The following is a 20,359-nucleotide window of genomic DNA, read 5'->3' on the forward strand; positions in this document are numbered from 1 at the left end:
TTTCAAGAGAGTTTCCTAAGCTATCTTGAGTCCTTGTGTTCTTTACTTAATAGTAGGTTTGGGAAAACAGATGAAGAAACAGTCTTGCTGAATAAAAACCAAAATCACTTCTAAGAATTTTTTTGGAAAGGAGAATGGAAGTACTTTGGAAGCTATTTAAATATTAGCAATACATTTTGGATGTATTTGGATTTGGATGTACATTGGATTTGCAAGGGAGGCGAGCTGGATGGAATGAACACATGTTCATCCATGGCTGGGATGAAACCTGAAGTCACCGTTCATGCAGTGTTGTTTCTTGTTCAGTCGTGACAAAATTAATCCAATCTGGATGCTGAATCTAGATCTATAAATATATTTATTATAATATAACAAGAACTTAACAGTAAACATAAACTATATACAATACCATTACAGATAACCCTGTTTTTAATATTATTCACAGAAATAGCCAGTTTTGTTCCAGTGTGAGAAATGAAGAAATAAGCTAAATTGGAAATGTTGAATGTGTTTCGGTCTTGTTGACAGGTAGCACCTCCTTTGGAGGTAGACACACACCAACACTAAAATTAGTCCTGCCCCAGGCAGTTAGAAACTTGTGCTCCAATCTTTAGGTTCACACTTGCACCCTGTTTGACATAAATACTTTAAATGACATACTCGTATATAATTTTGTTGTGCTTATTATTTTTTTCTTCTTTAAAGAATAAATAAAACAACTGCGTAACGAAGGCTGGAACCTCACTGTCAAAATGAGAGACTTGAGTCACCCTATAGCTTGACTCAGCTGACTTGAGCACTTTTTCTTTAAATACTGCAAGATACAAATTTCATTTTTTTTCTTTATTTTATAAACGATTATTAATAAAATAAGATGATTAGCTAACCATCTGCATTGATTTCCCCAAAGCTGTAGGCAGACCTCCCTCCGTATAAAAAGGCTAGCGTATTTGGTATGAAATTCAACTAGATATTGACTGTAAGATCTCGCCCACGCCCTGTGTAGGACCTTCTTCTTGAATTACCGGCATGGCATTTGGGGTGTGAGTCTGCAAAGGCAAGTATGGCAACTTTTTTCCCTCTATTTGGAAAGAAATCAGACAATCCTTAGCTTGGGGTTACTTCCTTTTTGTGAATTTTAAGAGTCTTTCCCCTGCCCCCTCTGTGTTACCCGGTCCATCTCCCATTTGATCCTTTTATGTATAAATTTATAAAGAATTTCCACATCACAATGCTCTCTGGATAGACAATATTTTAATATATATAAAAATATAACCCCTGTGCTGTGCATATACTTACAACTCTACATAGTAATCATTTTAAGTCTCTGATACTGGGCTTATGTCTATGCATTTTTCTACCATGGGATTTAAACTCGTGTATTTAAAATCTGTAAATAAGAGAAGTATAAGTTTTCCACACCTATGGGGAAACTTGAAAAATAAAATAAAATCAAAAACTTCTCAGACTTTACATAAAAGATAGTGGCGTATATCCCAACGTAAGGAATTTTGGTTGAGAGCCAAAACGGAGTGTGTAGCCACAAGAGGAGGCATCTTCTCCATTTGATGAAAACGTGGAAATCCCACACTACGCTGTGTGTTTTAATGTGATCCCGATCAGAAGCGGAGAGCGGGTGTATCAGGAGAATGCCTCTGGAATCGAAACCGTTTTCATTTTTCATTACGGGAATCGAGCACTGCCAAGTCCGCTCATCAGCAGAAACCGGGAGGAAGAGGTTTAGAAGCCCTCCCCACCCGTGGGCATGGCCACATGTGCCCACACAAGTATCACCGGGAGCAGAAACTCATCCAGCCCAACAGACCTTTTTTTTTCATCATTTTACATGGAATTTATTACCAATGGCTATTCTTCTCTCCCCAGTCTCCACCTCACCCCCCTTCTGGGCTCTGCTCTAGCGAACTGAAAGATTCGTTTGATCTGATGGAAGACTGACATCAACGTAAGCCATCTGTCACACAAGATTTCTCTCAGTCATTGGTATTGAAAAGCATGTATTTGTTAAAAACAAATGTAGGAATCAAAGTGGTAAGGACACTTTGACCTTTCAAATAGATTGATGCCTAAAGTGTAATAGTAAAACTAATCTGCATGGTTATTTTAAGAATCAAGCTTGAGCTCTAGAAGTAAAATGCAGATTTTTTTTTTTCTTTTTTTCCTCTCTTCCCCAGCTTAAAAAATATGTGAAATTCTATTGCACCTGGGTTGACCAAAAGCCGACGTCCAGAACAAGTGCCACTATAACATCTAGTGACACCCTTGTATTATTAAGTTACAATATCTTACATAGCACGGAGCTCTCTGCTCCTTGTTCACCAAAAGGTGAGGATGATTTTTCTACATTCAATGTAGACACTATTCAAGACTTTAGAGCAATACGTTCACTGGCTGGCTTTGCTGCTTTTGTTTCTTAAGTAGTAGTATTCTTCTTGCCTGCTTTCAACAGGTACAAACAGTTCTCCGTCCAACTCCTGGGTAACATCAGCCGCTCTGAATGTACTTCTTGATTACTACACAGCCGTGTCGAAAAACAGGGCAGGGCATATTTGGTAGAAGTGTCCACGTATTTGTTTTAGGATCGTAGGCTTCCATGTTTCCCAGGGCAGGTCCTTCGCTGCTAACGATCCCACCAGTGGCATAAATTTTTCCATCCAGAACCACAGCACTGTATTTTTAAAAAAAAAAAAGTTTTAGTTAGTCTTCTTAGCCAAGAATTTTCTTTAGGCTTAAAACAAACCCAGTCTTTTGTAACAAGGGCTATAAACTATAAATACACCTTTTATATTAGAGATTTAGACTAGATACAAGGAAGACATTTTTTACGATGAGGGTGGTGAAACCCTGGCACAGGTTGCCCAGAGAGGTGGTAGATGCCCCATCCCTGGAAACATTCAAGGTCAGGTTGGACGGGGCTCTGAGCAACCTGATCTAGTTGAAGATATCCCTGCCCACGGCAGGGGGGTTGGACTAGATGACCTTTAAAGGTCCCTTCCAACCCAAATAATTCTGTGATTCTTATCTATATAAAGTGTGAGCATTTCTCTTCCCTCTCCCTTTCTCTTCCCCAAATTAATCCTTTTTGTGTTCCTGCCAGGTAGGTAAATGTTGTCTCTGATTTAAACAACAGAAATTAGTCCGAGTAAGATGTTTCTCCAGCCCACGTATGGACTCTGCAGCAAATGTAGCAGGACGATGCGTCCCTGTAACACATGCACATGCAAAAGCAATCCAAGCAATCTGGGGTCCCTGCCGCCTCGGTTGGACTAAACCCTTGCTTCAAGTTAATCCTCTAATTATCAATGAATGCTGCGAAGGGAGGGGGAAAAGCCCTCCAAAAAATGCTCTGTTGCTTCAGTCCCTTTCATGGCCATGCTCTGGTGCTGGAGCCTGGAGGTCCTGCTGACTTGTCCTCCTTGTCCACGCAGGAGGGGTGGTGTCAAGCGGAAAGCCAAGCCGGGGCACGCGAATCTGATGGTTGGGGATGTGCAGCTGAGGGACTGGCAGGGGGGCTATATGCTGGCCTCTGAAGAAGACAAAAAAACCTAACTTGCTTTTTAAAAGTGAAAGTGTTCAACTTCAGACATCTCTTGCAAATCAAGGCTAACGAGGCGGGGCTAATCCCGTGGTCCGTAGGCGCTTGGTAGGAGGGATGGCACATAGGTGTGAGAGGTATTTGAAAGAAAAATTGCCTTGGCATCATGTCTTCCTTCTCCCTCCTTCCACTTAACCCCTCGGCCTCTCCAGCGATCATGCGCAGGGCATGGCACTCGCTTTGGGCTAATGAACGAGGGGCTGGGCTCCTGTGTGTGTATTTGGAAAGGGCGGAGGGACGACAGAGGCAGCAGGCAGCTGGGTGGGAAAAGCCTATGCAGGGCTGCCGTGTTCTCCATGCTGCCTTCCCGCTGCATGGGGGGAACCCAGAAGTGGGGGCGGCTCTGCTTTTCATCTGCTGGGACGCCTGAGTTTGCCCCCCAACATTTAAAGATGTTGTTAAGATGGATGGGGCTGGCAGTGGTTTTTCTGGTGGTTGGGTCCCTTCCAAGATGGTGGATGGTTTTGTTGGGAAGGAAAAGGGAGACTTGGAGAGTGCGTGCACGCCAGAGGGTAGCAGGGAGAAAAATAGGGAGGGGAAGACAAGGAATTCAATGCAGCCAAGAAGGTGGCCTAGATCGTAAGAAGCTGGAGAAGGGCAGTAATCCTGTAGGCTTGGTAAGAGCAAAGTTTAGCTAATTTTGGAGCAGCGGAAAAAGGAAGAATGAAAAGTGATAAAGGCAAAAGACAGAGAGCGCTGGAAGACCCAGGATGAACCGAGACTAAAATGGCACCGACAAAACCACGTGTTTCTGAAGAACACAAAACTCTGATGTCCTTGTGGAGAAGCAGAGCCTGAGGTTAAAAATAAACCCACAATGACAACAGTGAGGACTCAAATAAGCCTAGTCCCTGGGTACCGCCAGGAAATAGGAAATAATGAGAATCTTGTCAAAATAACTGTTAATCTGAAAGGAGGAGGAAGGAGAGAGAGACTTGAAACACTTGATTAGAGCCTATCCACAAATCAGCAGGGCTGGATGATACATAGCCCAGGGTCCTGAGGGAGTTTGCTAATGAACTTACTGAACCACTGGTAATTATTTTTGAAACGTCAGGGAGAAATGGGGAAGAACAAGGACTTGAGTAAAGCAAGTGTCATCCTGACAGACGGCTCTGAAAGAGAACGAGCCCAGCTCCGAAGGGTGGGCTTGGGTCCCTACAGCCAGGAGGGAGTGAGGTGGCAGGACCAGCTGACCCAGTAAATCAGACAAATGTGCAAATTAAACCACGGTTTAGGACTGAGATATTTGCTGGGGGTGGGAAGCCCATCTCTGTATTGGAACAAGTTACTATTTAAAAGCAAGGCAGGCTGGGAATTACAGCTTGCAAAATATGGCACGGGGAGGGGGGAGGATGGTCCCGTCCCATGCTGAAACAGTCCCGATGTGGTGGAGGGGCTGCTGAAACCAGCAGGGTGAGGGTTTAGAAATGAGGTCATGGGGTAGTGGTTGCTGTTTGTGTTTCACTTTGTTTTCTTCATAGTGAAGCTGAAGGAGATGGAAGCTTATTTGAATTGGGATATGCTGTGGGATGTGCCAGATGGAAGAGAGGATCCAGTGTCAGAGACGGACTGCGGTACAGAGTAGCTTTGCTGCCTTGGTTCTCTAATGAAATGCTAATCAGTCATTAAAAAAGTACCCCTACACAAAACTTGACCAAGGAAAAAAAAAGCAAATGGATTAATTTAGCAATTTTGTTGGGTGAAGTGGGAAAAACCAAACAAACTCCCAAAGAAGAAAAGATCCCCTAGAAAAATCTGGTTGCAGAACTATCAATAATGGATAATTAAAAGAAATGCTAATGTGGAGCATGGAGCCTGGGGCTCGTTTCATCAGTGTTGATGATCAAGGTCCACTGCCCGTGAAAGGCCTCAGCTAAGTTTTAATTTACTGGTGTGGACACGCTGGTGTAGATGACAGCACCTCACACCAGCACAGGAGAAGAGGACCTTAGTGGCTGTTACCACTCACATACAGGGGCCTGTCCAATACCCGATGAGACTGCTCCGCACGGAGCTTTGGATCGGGACGGGACGAAGGGGATGGACAGAGGGAGGACTCTGCGGAGACCTCCCCATCTGCGCTGTAGATGACCCTGGGAACAGGAGCCAAGCAACCACCAGCCCTTCCTAGCTGGCTGCCCAGCTGAAGTCTGGCCTTGAGTGCCCAGTATCCCCTCGGGCATCTGGCGTTAGATCTCTAAATGGGGACGTGGGTGCTTTACAAATTCCTGTGTAGCATCTTAGCTGCCCACGTCTCTTCTAGTGAAGTCTCCTCTGAGGCACGTTTAGCAGCAGCTACTCTAAGCCAGAGCTGCTGCCCCCGTAGAGCAGCTGAGTGGCCAACCACACCTTCCTGAAACCATCTGGGTCCAGGTTCCTCCCCACCCATGCTCTGGACCAGGGGTTACAGCGGGTGGGCAAACGTTGCTTTTGCTCTCAAGCACCTGGGCTACAGCACCGAAAGAAATTCATGGCCAGCTGCTGAGACAAGCAGCTCAACACTGTGGCCTCCAGTCATGGTGTGTTGCGGAAGAAACGGATGCTGAATTCCACCCTCTGAAAGACTGTATGAATTTTAAATGGTGATTAGAGTAGCTTCTGCCCCCTCCGTATGCAATTCCCACAGACAAGACTGGCGTAACGCTTGTGAGCCATGCCTTAAGAAAAACTGAGCTGCTCCTGCCATCAAGAAATAGGCAGTTCTAAGTACGCAGCGGGTACTTACGTGTGCAGGGGACTTTGGAGACCTTCGGGCATCTCCGGGGCTAAAGTGGGAGGTAGGTACTTAAGATCAGTTAGGAATGTAGTCCTAGATTGCTGCTACTTTGCAGTATTAGGAGAATCATTGCTAATTTCTGGGACCTTGGGGAATAGGAAACTCAACTGGGCTCTAAAACCTTGAGGAAAGTGAACGGAAAGGAGTACGCTCATTGCTCTCTCTTCATTACTGTGACAATATTTCTTTTCTCCCCTCCCTTCCATCCCATCAGCTGTAAAAATATCATTACCAAGGCTGACGTACAAAGAAAGAAATAATTACAATAATTAGGATGCGAGTTTATTGCTTGGTGCCATTAATCCTGAGAGCGAAAATGATTACAGGCTGTCAGAGCCTGGGAAGGAAGGAAGCTCCGCGCCGCAGAGCCTCGCCGCGGGGACACAAAACCTCCGGCAGCTTCGGGGGCAGCGACCTCCCAGCTAAGGAGCAGCCGGACCCCCGTCTGCAGCAGCACGCCCGGGGTGAAGGTAATTGGCATCAAAATGGAGGTCACTTCATCCGCTCCTTCCAGGAAAATACGTTTCAGCGTTTTGCAAATTATTACCTGGCAGGCTAACGACCTGCTTTCTACTCCCTGGGTAATTACTGCGGTTTACTGGAGAGGCTTCACCTATAGCCCTGCAGCCCAGTCACCCGAGGTGCCAGGGCACCCTTCACTGCCCAAACCACGAGCAGCGTCAGAGGATCACGCTGTGACTATCCCCCGACACTGCCACCACTAGCCCCGTCCATCTGCTGACCTCCACGAAGCTATGAATCACGCTCCTAAGAAAATCCCAACGAGGCTGAGGGGCACCAAGGGCTGGTGGGGACCTGGCTGTCCACGGTTGGAGCCCTTGTGTAATCTGAACACCCTTTAAATCTCTTCTCTGCCTATCCACCCTGCAGTCCTGCCCCAGCTTGAGCAAACACAGGTGGCAGAGAAGATCCCTCTCCGACACCTGGCCATTAAAGAACTTGATGGACAAAACGAATCATTGAATCATAAAATCATAGAACAGCCCAGGTTGGAAGGACCTCAAAAGATCATCTGGTCCAACCTTTCATGGGAAAAGGATGCTAGATGAGATTATCTAGCACCCTGTCTAACCGCATCTTGAAAACTTCCAGTGATGGGGACTCCAGCACGTCCCTGGGGAGCTTGTTCCAGTGGATGATTGTTCTCACTATAAAAAGTTCTTATATCGAGATGAAACCTCTCCTGGTGCAACTGGTATCCGTTGCCCCTTGTCTTCTCCACGTGGCTCCTTGTGAAGAGAGAGCCTCCGTCCTCTTTGTAGCCACCCTTTAAGTGCTGGAATACTGCGTGAGGTTCCCCCTGAGCCTTCTCCAGGGAGAAGAGACCTCACCCCTTCAGTCTTTCCTCACAGGGCAGGTTCTCCAGCCCTTTGATCATCTTTGTGGCCCTCCTTTGGACCCTCTCCAGTCTGCCCATGTCTTTTTTGAATTGTGGGGACCAGAAGTGGACACAGTACCCCTGGTGCGGCCTGGCAAGTGCTGAGCAGGGTGGGATGATCACGTCTCTATCTAAGCTAGTAACGCCCCTGCAGATGCAGCCCAGGATCTGATTTGCCTTCGTTGCTGCATTTGACTTCGCGCTCCTTTTTAATTAACTTTTTTAATCACACCTGAGCATCAGCCTCGCTGTCTGCTCAACCACTTGATGTCTCTGCAAACCCTAACCTCCCCCTGCTCCAGCTCAGCATGGAGCACCAGGGCTTGGCACACACGAGCCGGGGGCCCTGCTCAGGCAGCTCAGGTGCCATTGACGTGGTGGCCACCTTCCCACCAAGAGTGTTATGGACCCTCCACTTTTCATTCAAAAGCATCTTATAGTGAAAGTCTCCTGATGGGCAGTAATTTGGAAGCAACCCAAAGCGGAGGATGTCAGCGCCTCTTTTCGGTAGTGTTTGAGAGCCAAGTGCCTGGGAGCTCCTGCTCCAGCCCTTCTCTCTGCCAGTTGTGATGGCTAGACATAGCACCAAGCAGTGGGACTACCGGCAAAGTTTGTTAATTTTGATTATTATTATTTTAAAATTTCCTTCTTAGTCCTAAAGATCACATCAGCCTTATCAGGAAATGTTAAAAAAGGAAAAAAAGAAAATAATCCTATATTGTAATGTCTAGGGTTGTAAGAGATTTGGAACAGCTGAATTGTTTTGATTTCTTGAAACTCAGTATCTTCTGAGTCCACAAACAAAGCTCCTCTCCCTCCTCACTCCTACCTATGCATGCACACGCGCTCACTAATTTATTTGGAGCAGTTCCATAACGGTTATTAAATATTATCAGTTAGCTAGACACAGAATCTGCTTATAAGTAGAAAAAATCCCCACGTTTATTAGGGGACGAATTTCCTTCCTGCCCTAAGATTTCAGGAGGGCTTTACTGGAAGTGGAACTGGACGATGCTCGTCGAGTGGGTGGAGTAAGCGCTAGGATGAGAAAAGCCCGCAGGGTACCAGCCACCGCGGGACGCGGCTCCGTGCGGTGCCAGGCAGAGCTGCGAGCGCCCCGTAAGCTTTTGCTTAAACCGGGGGACCTTTTGCACGGTGGTTTGCAACACCAACGTGAAAGGCATCGCCGCCATCTCCGTGGGTGGTGGTGCTCAGGGTGCCAAAGCTTTGTCCTGAGTTTGGTAGCGGTGCTGACAACCTGCGTCGTCGTTTGCGGCCGGGTTGGCAGCCAGGTTGTCATGTTGGAGAGAGCTCGAGCTCGGGTGGCCGTGCTGTGCTGCCAGAGGTGTAATGTTTAAAATGAGATGGATAAATGAGGGTCCAGATTAGTCATGGTCAATTAGGAGGGTATCATGCCACTTCTTGGAGCGGGATTATTAGTGTGGGTGTTTTGGCCAAGCTCCAGTTATATTCTCCTCTACTCCGTGAGCACTTTCCCTTGCTAATGATCCAAAACCACCGTGTGGCATTGTTACTTGTTGCTGAAAACCAGCAATGTTTTATTCCAAAGTCTGTCGCACATCAGTAACGGCCTCTCTCTGTATCAGTTACGCCTTAATGCACACCGAAATCCTTCATGTCATCAACCGCTGCAGAAATTATCGCTATTAGTCTGCTGCGGCAGTTCTCATCCGCTGTCCGTGGGGCATAGTCCCAGCCACACGTCTCCTTCCAGATACGCTGGAAGATTTTGGTTTTCCCTTCTGGACCACAAACACTTCCAGCTGCAAATGCTGCCTGCTGAACAGACCAGCCTTTACGTCTGCGGGCTCGAGAAGTGCGAGGCCATTAAGGAACCGTGCTCCGTAATAGCTTCACCTGGGAATATCTGTCCAAACAAGCTGCGCTCTAATCCCTTCCCGTGCCTGGAGTTACCATGATCTTTGCAATGAGGAAAGGAATCAGCTGGGGGAGTCTGTGGCTGGTGCCGTACATTAGCAACGCCGAGTAGTTAAGCACAGGAGTCACCGTGCTTCGCTGTTCAAGAACAAGGGCTTATTTAAAAAGAAGAGGGGAAAAAAAAAGAAAAAAATCCGCAAACCGACCCCGTTTTTGTGCTGTTCAGCCTGAGTCGAAGTTTTATTAAAGATTTCCATTCGGCAGAACCATCTAATAAATCTTACTGGTTAACAGTCAGAGGAGGAGGAAGCAAATGCTTTTCTGGTGTCTGTTGGGAATTGCTGGTACTAAATTAGCTGCTCTAGAATTATTGCGGGCACCATCACGCTGCCGCTGTTGCCCCGTGGAGGCTCTCTGTAGCGCACGCCTGTTCGCACGCCGCCTGCATCCTAAGCAAGCGGAATATGGAATTTTTAATCACGCACAGAAACACATTCGGTATTCTTTTTCCTTGTGGAAAAATAAACCCTTGAAGGGCATGGCGGGAAGGGAGAGCGCCTGCCTGCAAAGGGAGGGCTTGCCAGCGCTGGAGGGGAGGGATGTCTTTGCAAGTCTTTCTGGAGGGAGGTGTCCAGCAGAGCAAGGTGTGATCATCTCAGCTCTTCATCCCCATCGGTGGCTGTCGGCCGTCACTGCCTCCAAAGATCCCTCAAACTTCGAGGGAGTCCATGTGGCAAACAGGACATGCTTGTCTGATGTTTGGGAAATGTCAAATGTTTCCCTCACCCTCACACGTCGCGTGGAAGATGTTCAAGCGTGTGAACTCTGCGTGTGAACTCTCAGTGAATTTTACAACGCTTCAGGCGTATTATTGCTCTTTGCCCACTTGGCACCGTCCCTCAAAAGGTTAATTCTAGGTCAACACGAATTTCTTATTGACTTCCATCAGGCTGGGCTTAATCTGAAAATGATGCTCAATTTGCTCTTCTGTTGATTGTGAGCTGGAGACCTGAACCATTTATTTTTTGTTTTTCATTAAAAGTAATTTAACTTGATATTAAAACCATTTGAATGGACCTTTAATTTTTCACAGGCGGGGAATGTCACACACATTTCTTTTCCCCACGCTCGAAGCCATCACGGTCCCTAGTCACTGACATGTAAAAACAGAGCAGATAAAAATGAGTGATGCGGTCAAGATTTTTCCCAGCAAATTTGGTATCGAGTGATTCCTGGTGAGAGGAGATCAATAGCATGCAGTTAATTTTTAAGTTGTTTATGTTGCTGCTTTTAAACCATGTTTTTTGTGATCCATGCTAATGAGTGGAATGAGGAATTTATGGATTCATAGACTCGGGTCAGAAGGGATCTCTGTGCTTAGTTAATCTGAGCTTGTGTATACACAGGCCATGGACTTTCCCCCAGGCAGCATCTCTCTTGGAAACTTATCTAATCTCCTCTTAAAAACACCGAGTGTTGGTGAGTTCGTCCCCTCCCTTGCTGGTTCTCTGTTTAATTATCGTTGCTGTTGGGAAAGTGCCTCACTTCAAGGCTGAGATGTGTAACTGGACTTTCTAGCCCTCGTAACCTGCTACGCCTTTGTCTGAGAGAAAAGCTTTTCTACTTGCTCCCAGTGATCCAGTCACCTCTCAGCCTTTCTTGATAAACTCCTTAAATTTCATGTCAAAAATTTGATTTGCAACCCGGGCTCATTTTTGCAGCTTCCCTTTGAACTTCTGCTGATATTTCCACATGTTGACGCGTGGACCCAAGACCTGCATTCATCTCGCCAACGCCGCATGCAGCGGCACTCTCTCTTCCCAGCTTCAAATTGTTTTCATTTCGGTGTTAGGGCTCATATTAGATATCCGATATTGCATTGACCTTTCATCCGCCGCACTGCGATCAGAGCTCGTGTTGTGCAGCTCTGAGTGGCCTCCTTAATGTCCTCCTCCGAGGGCCTGACTTTCTAAGGGGAGCAGGGCTGCTGGGCAGGTACAGCCCGCGATTGTGCTTCCTCCATGTATTACTTTGCATTTAAAATACTGCTGCTAGCTTGAGACCGTCTAACTGAGACATGCAGATAACTGCTTAAAATAGCTCCTTCTGTAATATTTTTTACCCACCAAGTGTTATGCCACCTGCAGCCTTTACCAGGGGAGATTTTCTATTACCTGGATTGTTGGTAGATATATTAAATAGCACTGAAGAAGAACCAATGCTTGCTACCGGTGGCCTTGCTCAATGGTATCTTCTCATTAACAACTACATTTTGAGATCTGTCAGTGAAGCAGATTTAATCTCTCTGATGTGTGCCTTGTTAATTCCATATAATACCAGCCAAATACCTTAGAGAAATTGCAGTATATTATAGCATCACAGTTGTCTTTAGCAGCCAGGCTATTAAAAACCAAAACGAAGAACCCAATCTCCCCACAAAAAAGCAAAAGACAACAGGTTGGTTTAACAAGACCCATTTTCCAGGAAAGCGCATTGATTGCTTTCCTGGAGTGAGACTGCTTAGCCTGATGTTGGTACTTTGCCAAATTATTTGCTGCACTAAAATTCTCCCTTTTACCTTCTCAAAGTATGGAAACAATTTGGCAGTGCCCTGATCCATCCTGAACTGTAAGCAACATTAGTGGTTCAATCAGCTTCTCAGCAAAGTCTCTGAGGACACCTGCATCTAAGACGGCCGGGTTGCCTGATTAGAGAACTTAGAATTTCTGAGTTCACATCTTTCCTTGCTGCCAACAGTGACCGCTTTTGGTCCCTCACAGCAGAATATGGAACCAAACTTTCTTGCTCCCCACCAAATACAGATGAGAAATAGCCACCCCATCGGTCTGTGTGTCGCGAATGAGTGGTTTAGAGGCCGCTTAAAGAATCACCGTCAAAGAAATTAGCAGAAAGTGAGATCAAGCGGCCCGGATCAACAAGTGGCCCAGGGAAGAAAAGGGGGGGTATGAATGCACCACCACAATGTGTCACACTTTGCTACCTCACCAGCCTCATCAGCAATGGTTTTATAACTGATTAAAATGACAAATTTGATCCCAAAAGGTTTAAACTGCCTTTCTTTTTACTCCTATTAGCCCTTAGTACTTCACTGGTTCCCTCAGCCTCCTGAAGCAGCAGCCAGTTTTTAACCTATTTGTAGCTGCTGTTGCTAACCTCCCATTTTCCCTATTTCCATACACACTGACTTTTTAGTTTTTGTCGTAGGTTTTACATCTCCTTTTGGCTGAAATATTTTTCCTTGACCATTTCCCAGCACATTGAAGAATTTTTGAAGTTGTGCCTTTTTTGGCATCCAATTGGGAGGTACTGAACTATTCCTTTTTTCGGTGACTATCCCACTATAAACGTAGGTTTCCAGTCCACTATTGCTTTAGGCTTTAGAAAAAATGTCATTTAAAAGCTTGAAGTTACTTTTTACTGACGGATGTCATATTCTACTTAAGCAAAGCCAGTTTATTATGGTGTCTAAGCAGCAGCTAATATTTAGGTCACTGGTTTACTCTCCTCGGCCCGTCACAAGGTCTCCCACTGGATTCCCTTCTACAGGGTGCAGAGGAAAGCATCCCTTCACGTGAGAAACCCTGGGAAGTTTTCAGGTGAGATGCTCAGCCAACAGCCCCTGCCTGAAATCACCCATGCAATTTCTCTTGTAGTCTATTCCAGATACTTAATTAACAGATTTTTGTTATGTTTTACAAAACAGAGATGCTCAAAGAACAGTTCCTCCCTCTCTACGGGAAGATACAGGAATGTTACCAAATGTACCAGTCCCTTGCGTTTCATTTTACTGGTTAGGGCTCTAATCCTGAGCTGCGTCGTACCCTTTATTTCTGGTTTTCAGAAGAAAAATATCATTAGCAGCTGCCTGAGCACCGCAGGCTCCTCCTCATCCCGCTTCGCCTCCTGCTAGAGCGGAGGGACAAGGAAGACCTGTCCTCAGCCCAGGACGCGCACGGCCGCGGCTGACGTTGTTACTTACAACAAAACATGCTTCAGCAGCCAAGAGAGGGCGCTCCTTAAATTAATAAAAGGGGAAAAAAGGAGAAAACCAGAAAAAAACAGCAAAAAGAGAAAAACTGAGCATGCTTTCTTAAAAAGGAATTTTCTCATCCACACCAAAGTGAAAGGTTAAATGCAACAACTTAAAACATGGAGGTGTTTTTCAACTGTAGGATGAGGGCTAGGGACACCCCCGGGGCAATGAGCAGAGCTGTTGGCTGAACCTTTGGGAGATGCGGGTCCGTCGTGGGCCCAGCTGCTGCCCCATCGCTGCTATTCCTCCCACCCCAGCCAGTGTTTTGCCCGGGCACTTGCCCGGCACAACCCCTCCACCCTGGTTTTGCTCAGTGCCCCAAGACGCTGCCGCATCGGACGTGGACAACAAACCCTCACCCAGCACCCGCAGCAGCGTTTGCGGACCGGCGATGGCTTTTCCCCGTGAAACCAATAGCTCAGCCAGTCCCCAGCGCGGGGATCTGCTCTGCGAGGGGCTGGCGCTGTATAAAGCCCAAAACAAGCCTGTCTTTCTGTAACAGCCACGTAATACTTTTTAAAAGGCCTTTAAGTTCTGCCAGTACCTGTGATGGGTGCCAAGTTTTATCCTTGTCAGCCAGTTTGGGAAGTTTGTTAAACCTGTGACTGGGATCGGGGAAGCGAGCCCAGAAAGCACTCAAAAGCACGTAATAAATAATAATTAATATCAGTGTGTGTGGTGCTTACTCAGTATTTTTTTTTCTTTCAAGGATCTTTTAGCTAGTTAGCAAAAACATGTTCCACATTACAGTGGTCTCTCCTACAGCAGGTATTTATCATCCTCCGGTTACCTACGGCAAACTGAGGAAAACAGCGTTCCTGGAGGAGCCCAACACACGTCCCTCCCCGCGATCCATCGTGCCTGAACGTGAGGAGACACATGAACCATAGCAGGGAACTGGACGTGCACTTTGGGAAATGCTGCGTCCCTGAGCACGTACAAAAAAGAGATGAGGAAAACCCCCAGCTGGTACACACCTCCCTTCCCCTCTCCCCTTCACTGTTCGGTTGCATTAGCTTATTTATCAGCAGAAAATGTTAAGGCACCGGTAATTCAGTTTTAATGGTTTTTCTCACCTGCAGAACTGCCTGGAGTGGTTCATGTTGGGACCTGCTTTAATATTGCCTTTCTCTGGGTCATAGATGGTGGTTGCTCGTGCATAAGCTCCTCCAAGAATAAAGATGAACCCATTGAGAGTGACTGCAGGAGCATATTTGTTATCTGTCAATGGAAAGCAACACCGAGATCAGTTTTAGGCTCAGGTTTGGAGACTGTTTTTTTATTTATACATTCCCCTTATTTATAGATAAGTCACGTTTCTCTAAACCTCCAAGGCTAAGGAAAGAAAAATGAGGAAACCTTTCCTGGTTTTGTTTTCCTCTCTCCAAGTTCTCAAAGGCACTTTTAAAGTTCATCAGTCCTTCATCCCCCAGTACGTGCCTCCCTCTAAACTGGTAAAGAACAATTATCCTCTCCCGAAGCCTAATGGAGTCACCGTGAAAGCTCCACTCTTACATATGAAATTAAGATGTCAAGTTGTTTCAGAATTTTGAATTGCTGCAAATTTTAACTCAGATGCTTCCCGTGCCTGTGCAGCAGCTAAGTACAGAAGAAACCCACAGCGCAGAGACCCGCTTAATAACATCCAATAGTTGATTCTCTTTTGTATTCTGCTTTTGCTTGTGGGAAGGTCACTCACATAATCCAGAAGATTTTCTGAGACCCGATTTTTTTTTTCCCTTCATCTGTCTTGTAAATTCACCTGCATTTTTATTTTCAGAGGTGTCTGTACCTCCAAGCAGTCCTGTACTTCAGCAACAAACTGTGTGAGGTTGGAGTTTGAAATTAAGCAAGTCCCTTATCCTAAGTCAAGTTCAATCAGAGTTTCCAAGGATGCTTTAAAATTCTTGTGTTAGCTGCGGCATTATTAGAAATATTGGTAAAACTAACCATAAATTATCGAATAAAATAATTCTAATTTAATTGGTTGACTTGTCCCGTATGCTGCTAACACGCCATATGCACATTATTAAATATGAGCCAGTTGGGCTGAAATTTCTCATGATGGTGTCTGTCTTGATGCGATACAGTTTTTTTTAATCAACATTTCAGTGAAACCAATCGGCAGCTTCTGGGAACAAAAGACGGGAAAATACATTGCTTTATTTGAGTTAAAACAAGTCTCACAACCAGTTCTCTAAGAAGCAAGAGCCTAAGCCCTTTGGGGCATGAAGCAGACATTTCCTGGGTGGCTACCCTGGCGTTTTTTCTATAAAAATTATCCATATGTAGCTATATGTTCAAACCTCTCCAAAATCTGCATTTTTATATGCTCAGAACAGGGTGATCCTCTTGCATCTCCAGTGGAGAATCCGCCTGGACACAGTCCTGCTGGCTTCAGCCCCTGCAGCCCCCCTCCTGAGTGCGGGGAGCCGGGGGCGGCGCGCTGGCGAGGAGGTGCCGTAGCATCTTTCCTACGCTCCTGCATCTCTGCTAACAGCCTCTACATAACGTTGAAGGGGTCTGTATGTTCCTCCCAGACCTAGAACACTGTGACTGTGTCCTTTTAGGAACACAGGAAGAGATGGGCTTGAACCAGCCCCAGCAGCTTTACTTTTGGCATTTGCTTACCTCTTGCACGGCTGGCGTTGTAACCCTGAGGTTCTTGTAAAACCACCTTATTCCATTAAATATTCAACAAGAGATTTAATCTGACATGAGTTAAGCAAAAGCTGATGAATTTCTCCAGAAGAGAGATAATTTCCTTAACTGGGGTTTGAACTGGTTAAACTAGAAGGAAAATAATGGGTCTGTGGTGTCTGCTTCTGTTCCAGCACGGCCATGGGCTGGTCTGGCTCAGTTCATCTCACCCTACGTCGGTGCATGCCCAGGGGGACGTATGGGGGTGCAGAAAAGAGACAAAACCTGTTACAGGCTCCTATCATGCTGAGTATCTACAGGCATCTGTCAAAAAACCACGGCTGTATTAGGAAAATGTCACTGATCCTTGGGAACAGATGGGAAGAAACTAATTCATCCAGAAAATAGAACAAGGAGTATTCAGTTTCTTCTCGGAGCCACTAAGCCACTGTAATTCATCAGAAAGACTTATCTGTCCTAACAACCCGTCTCGCATCCCTTTCCAAATCAGACTTGCATATGTGACATTTTTTCCAGTTAAGACACTCATCAGAAATTTTCCATATTTAATTATCACATCTTCCTGTTTTTTTTTTTCTTTGACTAGCACTGTTTTGCAGGAGAATGACACTCTCACATAAAAAAAAGAACTCAGCTCCCAAATCTCACAGGGAAATTATTTGGGGCTCCCTCAAGGCAGAAACAGCGACTTCTCAGGAGACTGAATCACTGACTTCACGTTCCTCGTTGTTAAAGAATGAGAGGGAAACCCCTTGGTTATTTTTATAGCGACTTTTTTTTTCTTTTCAAATAGGCAGTCCGATATTCTTTCTTTTTTTAAGAGGCCATTGTGTTTGATTCTCATAAATGTTTCAATACATCACCTATCTGTTGTCTTTTTACTGCTTTTGGCTTTAGCTACGATTTCATAAATTGGTATAAAGTAAGCCTAAGATAGAGAAACAGAGAAATCTCTGCTGTTTCTTTCAGGAAGGGAGATGTTCACAGCAAACAGTCTCCTGATCCTCATGAAGATACGGCAGACAGACACGAGGGACACTTCTCCAGAGACAGGTAGAGAGAAAACAGTGGGGTTTATTTTTGTTTTGTTACCATGGAGGCAGAAATTGTTCATGGATGCAAGGAGCTTGGAAAACTCAAGCCGTCATTCCTGCTACCTAGGTGTGGGTGACCACCTTCAGTCTTTAACCTTACTTCATCCTAGGTGCTACCCACAGCCTTCCCTTGTTGTTGTCCTTTCCAGGGCTTGGTAACCTCACGCAAACAGGAGACTCCAACTTCTGTCACTGCTGGAAGTCCAAGGTGGTTGGTTGGGGAGCCTCATTTTACAAAATCATGTTCTGGTTGGGCTTTTTGGTCAATGCTACTGGGCATGAACATGAGCTCCTGTGGGTCAGAGGCTTACCATGGGATACAGCAGGGACATTGGTTATTTTGAAGGAAGGAAGAAAGGAGAGAGGAAGCATGGGAACAGAGAAACAGCCTTCTTTCCCCTCCAAAATTCAAGCACTGGGGCTGTTGGACATAGTAATCCATTTCAGGCTGGAAAATCTTAAATGGGATTTGTCCAGGACAGCAAGCACACTTGAGATTAAAAGGCAGAATAAATGTAAAGGAACTAATAGATAAAAGGTACTCTTCTCTCCCAGTGGATAACATCATAACGTCATTCTCCTTTGCTGTTGCTATAGGAAAATATGCGAGTATTTCTATTCTAGTGACAGGTCATTGAGGGAAGGGGGTGTGCACTCAAGGACAATCCTTGAGCCAGAGGTGTACTTCACATGGGGTTGGTAATTTAACCAACCGGTGTGCTCCTCACTTAGTAACGACCGCGTGCTGTCCGTGATGTGTTTCATGGCTCTCCTATCTCCCAGTACATTATATGGTCAAGTAGCACAGTTCTGCTTTCCCTTCCATGGTTGCTTAAAGATCTTATGTTGCCTTCCAGTAAAGCATTCGGTCAGAGCCTGAAGTGGCATTAAAATGAACGGCAGCAGCACTTCATATGGAAACAGGTTATTAAAACCAAGTTAGTCAAACGTTTATCAGGAGGAAGAAATGCAGGCACGCCACCAGTCCAGCTAGAACTCCAGCCGAAGGGTCTCCCTGCAGGCGCGGGCGGCCGGTGGGGGGGTTGATGCACACAATAAAGCAGATGATTGGAGAAAGGAGACTAGTTAATACAAATTAAATCTGCTTTTAATAGTCAGTGCCTCTTCCCCTCCCTGAATACTAGATGAGCTCAAGAATGGCATAGTAATGGATAAGATAACGTCCTGCGGCAGCCGGGAGACTGTGGTCTGATCCTTAACATAGCTCGTGAGGCCGAAGTGCAGACATTGCAATTAACAGCAGGGCTCGGATGTCAGCCCTTCTGGCACGGTGCTCTCAGGCTAGCTGATTTCTCCTAACTACACAACCAGGGCCCTATGGTTTCCCCAATGACCCTTGAGCAAACCCTCCTCAGAGACCCCGAAGTTGAGTGTCCTCATTTGCCAACACCGCATTTTGAGTATGTGCGGTGGGGATCGCCCGGGCCAAAGCAGAAGGCTCCACCTGCCATCGTGGGGCAGTTTCAGCATCAAATTTACAGGCAAAATGTTGATGAACTGAAGAGAGAGTTGGGCAAAGCACAGCCAGGCGTAGGAAGCGAAAGGGAGGACATCTGATAAAGGGCAAACACAAAAATACTGACTTTGCTGGGCAGAGTAAGTCTGTGAAGGGGGAACACATCAAGGAGTGGAAAAAACCATTCTGAATGGAGGATGTGGCATATACAGAGGAGAAATGGGTGGGACAAAGGAAAGTAAAATTCAAGCTTACTAGTGGGAAAAAGACCTAGTCATGGGAAGAAAAATACACTGAAAGATGAGATGAAACACTCATTGTTTTAAGACTTCTAGGTGGGAGCCGGCCAAACCCACACAGGGTACCAAACTATTGGCCTGGGGGAGAGGGCCAAGACATATATCTGATTTTTCTTGTAAAGTCCAAAAACCCGCCATTTCGTTTCATTCGAAGCCACCGAGGCGAAGGGCTCCGGAGCGGAGGATCGCGCCGGGGGACCCTTCCTGAAGCGGCGAAACCGCGGCGAAAACCGCGAAGGCAACAGCGCAGGGGAGCGAGAGGGTGCCCCAGCCCCCCTCCCCCGAGCCGGCGGAGCGAGCTCCTGACGAGCGGCAGCTCTGACTCAGCGTGGGCGGGGCCAGGAGGGACGGCAGCCGAACCCCCTCAGGTACAAGAGCAGCCCCCAGGGAGCGCGAGCGACCCGGAGCGCGGCGAACAGGGCGGGCAAACAGGGCGTGGCGCGTCAGAAGGGCGTGGCGCGGCAGTTTGCGCGGCAGTTCGCGCCGGCAGGGCGTGCGAGCAGGGCGCAGCCCCCCTCCAGGCTCCAGAGGCCAGCTCAGCTCGTGGTCGTCGCCCTCCCAGAAGAGGACCTGGCCATGGTCTCCACTCGGCCGAAAGCCATCGCCAGGAGAAACGTGGCGACCCAGACGGAGCCCCTACGCAAACACACATCTGTCCAGGCCTCCGGCTGCAGGGAGTGCCTGAGGCTGTCCCTGGTACAGGAGGGCAGCAGAGACGACGCCTGCGTGCGTTGCGACCAGGTGGATGATCTGCTCAGCCTGGTGGCAGAGCTGAAGGAGGAAGTGGAGAGGCTAAGGAGCATCAGGGAGTGCGAGAGAGAGATAGATTGGTGGAGCCGCACCCTGCCATCCCTGAGGCGAGGGCAGCACACGGAGGCTCCGCAAGAAGTGGAGGAACCCCTGCCCTCTTGCCACCAGGCAGAAGGAGGAGACCCAGGCGACGGAGGGGAATGGACACAGGTCCCTGCTCGGGGCGCCAGGCGAACCCCCGGCCGGCCTTCCTCGCCTCAACCTTCCCAGCTGCCCCTACACAACAGATACGGGGCTCTGGAACTTGAGGGCCAGACGAACGAGGACGAAGATG

General features: G+C 46.9%; 1 protein-coding gene across 1 annotated transcript in view; it reads right to left on the reverse strand.

Moving 5' to 3' along the window:
- Nucleotides 1-325: 325 nt before the first annotated feature.
- The window catches only part of KLHL29 (kelch like family member 29), a 339,629-nt gene continuing 319,595 nt past the window's right edge, over nucleotides 326-20,359 (reverse strand). The window contains exons 12-13 of the mRNA XM_075144971.1: nucleotides 14,821-14,965; nucleotides 326-2,686 (exon numbers count right to left, since the gene is read on the reverse strand). Of these exons, the coding sequence (XP_075001072.1) occupies nucleotides 2,503-2,686; nucleotides 14,821-14,965 (329 nt within the window). The 3' untranslated portion in view covers nucleotides 326-2,502. The remainder of the gene's footprint in view (nucleotides 2,687-14,820; nucleotides 14,966-20,359) is intronic.

This window comes from Calonectris borealis, chromosome 3, assembly GCF_964195595.1.
Source record: "Calonectris borealis chromosome 3, bCalBor7.hap1.2, whole genome shotgun sequence".
NCBI classification, from domain to species: Eukaryota; Metazoa; Chordata; class Aves; order Procellariiformes; family Procellariidae; genus Calonectris; species Calonectris borealis.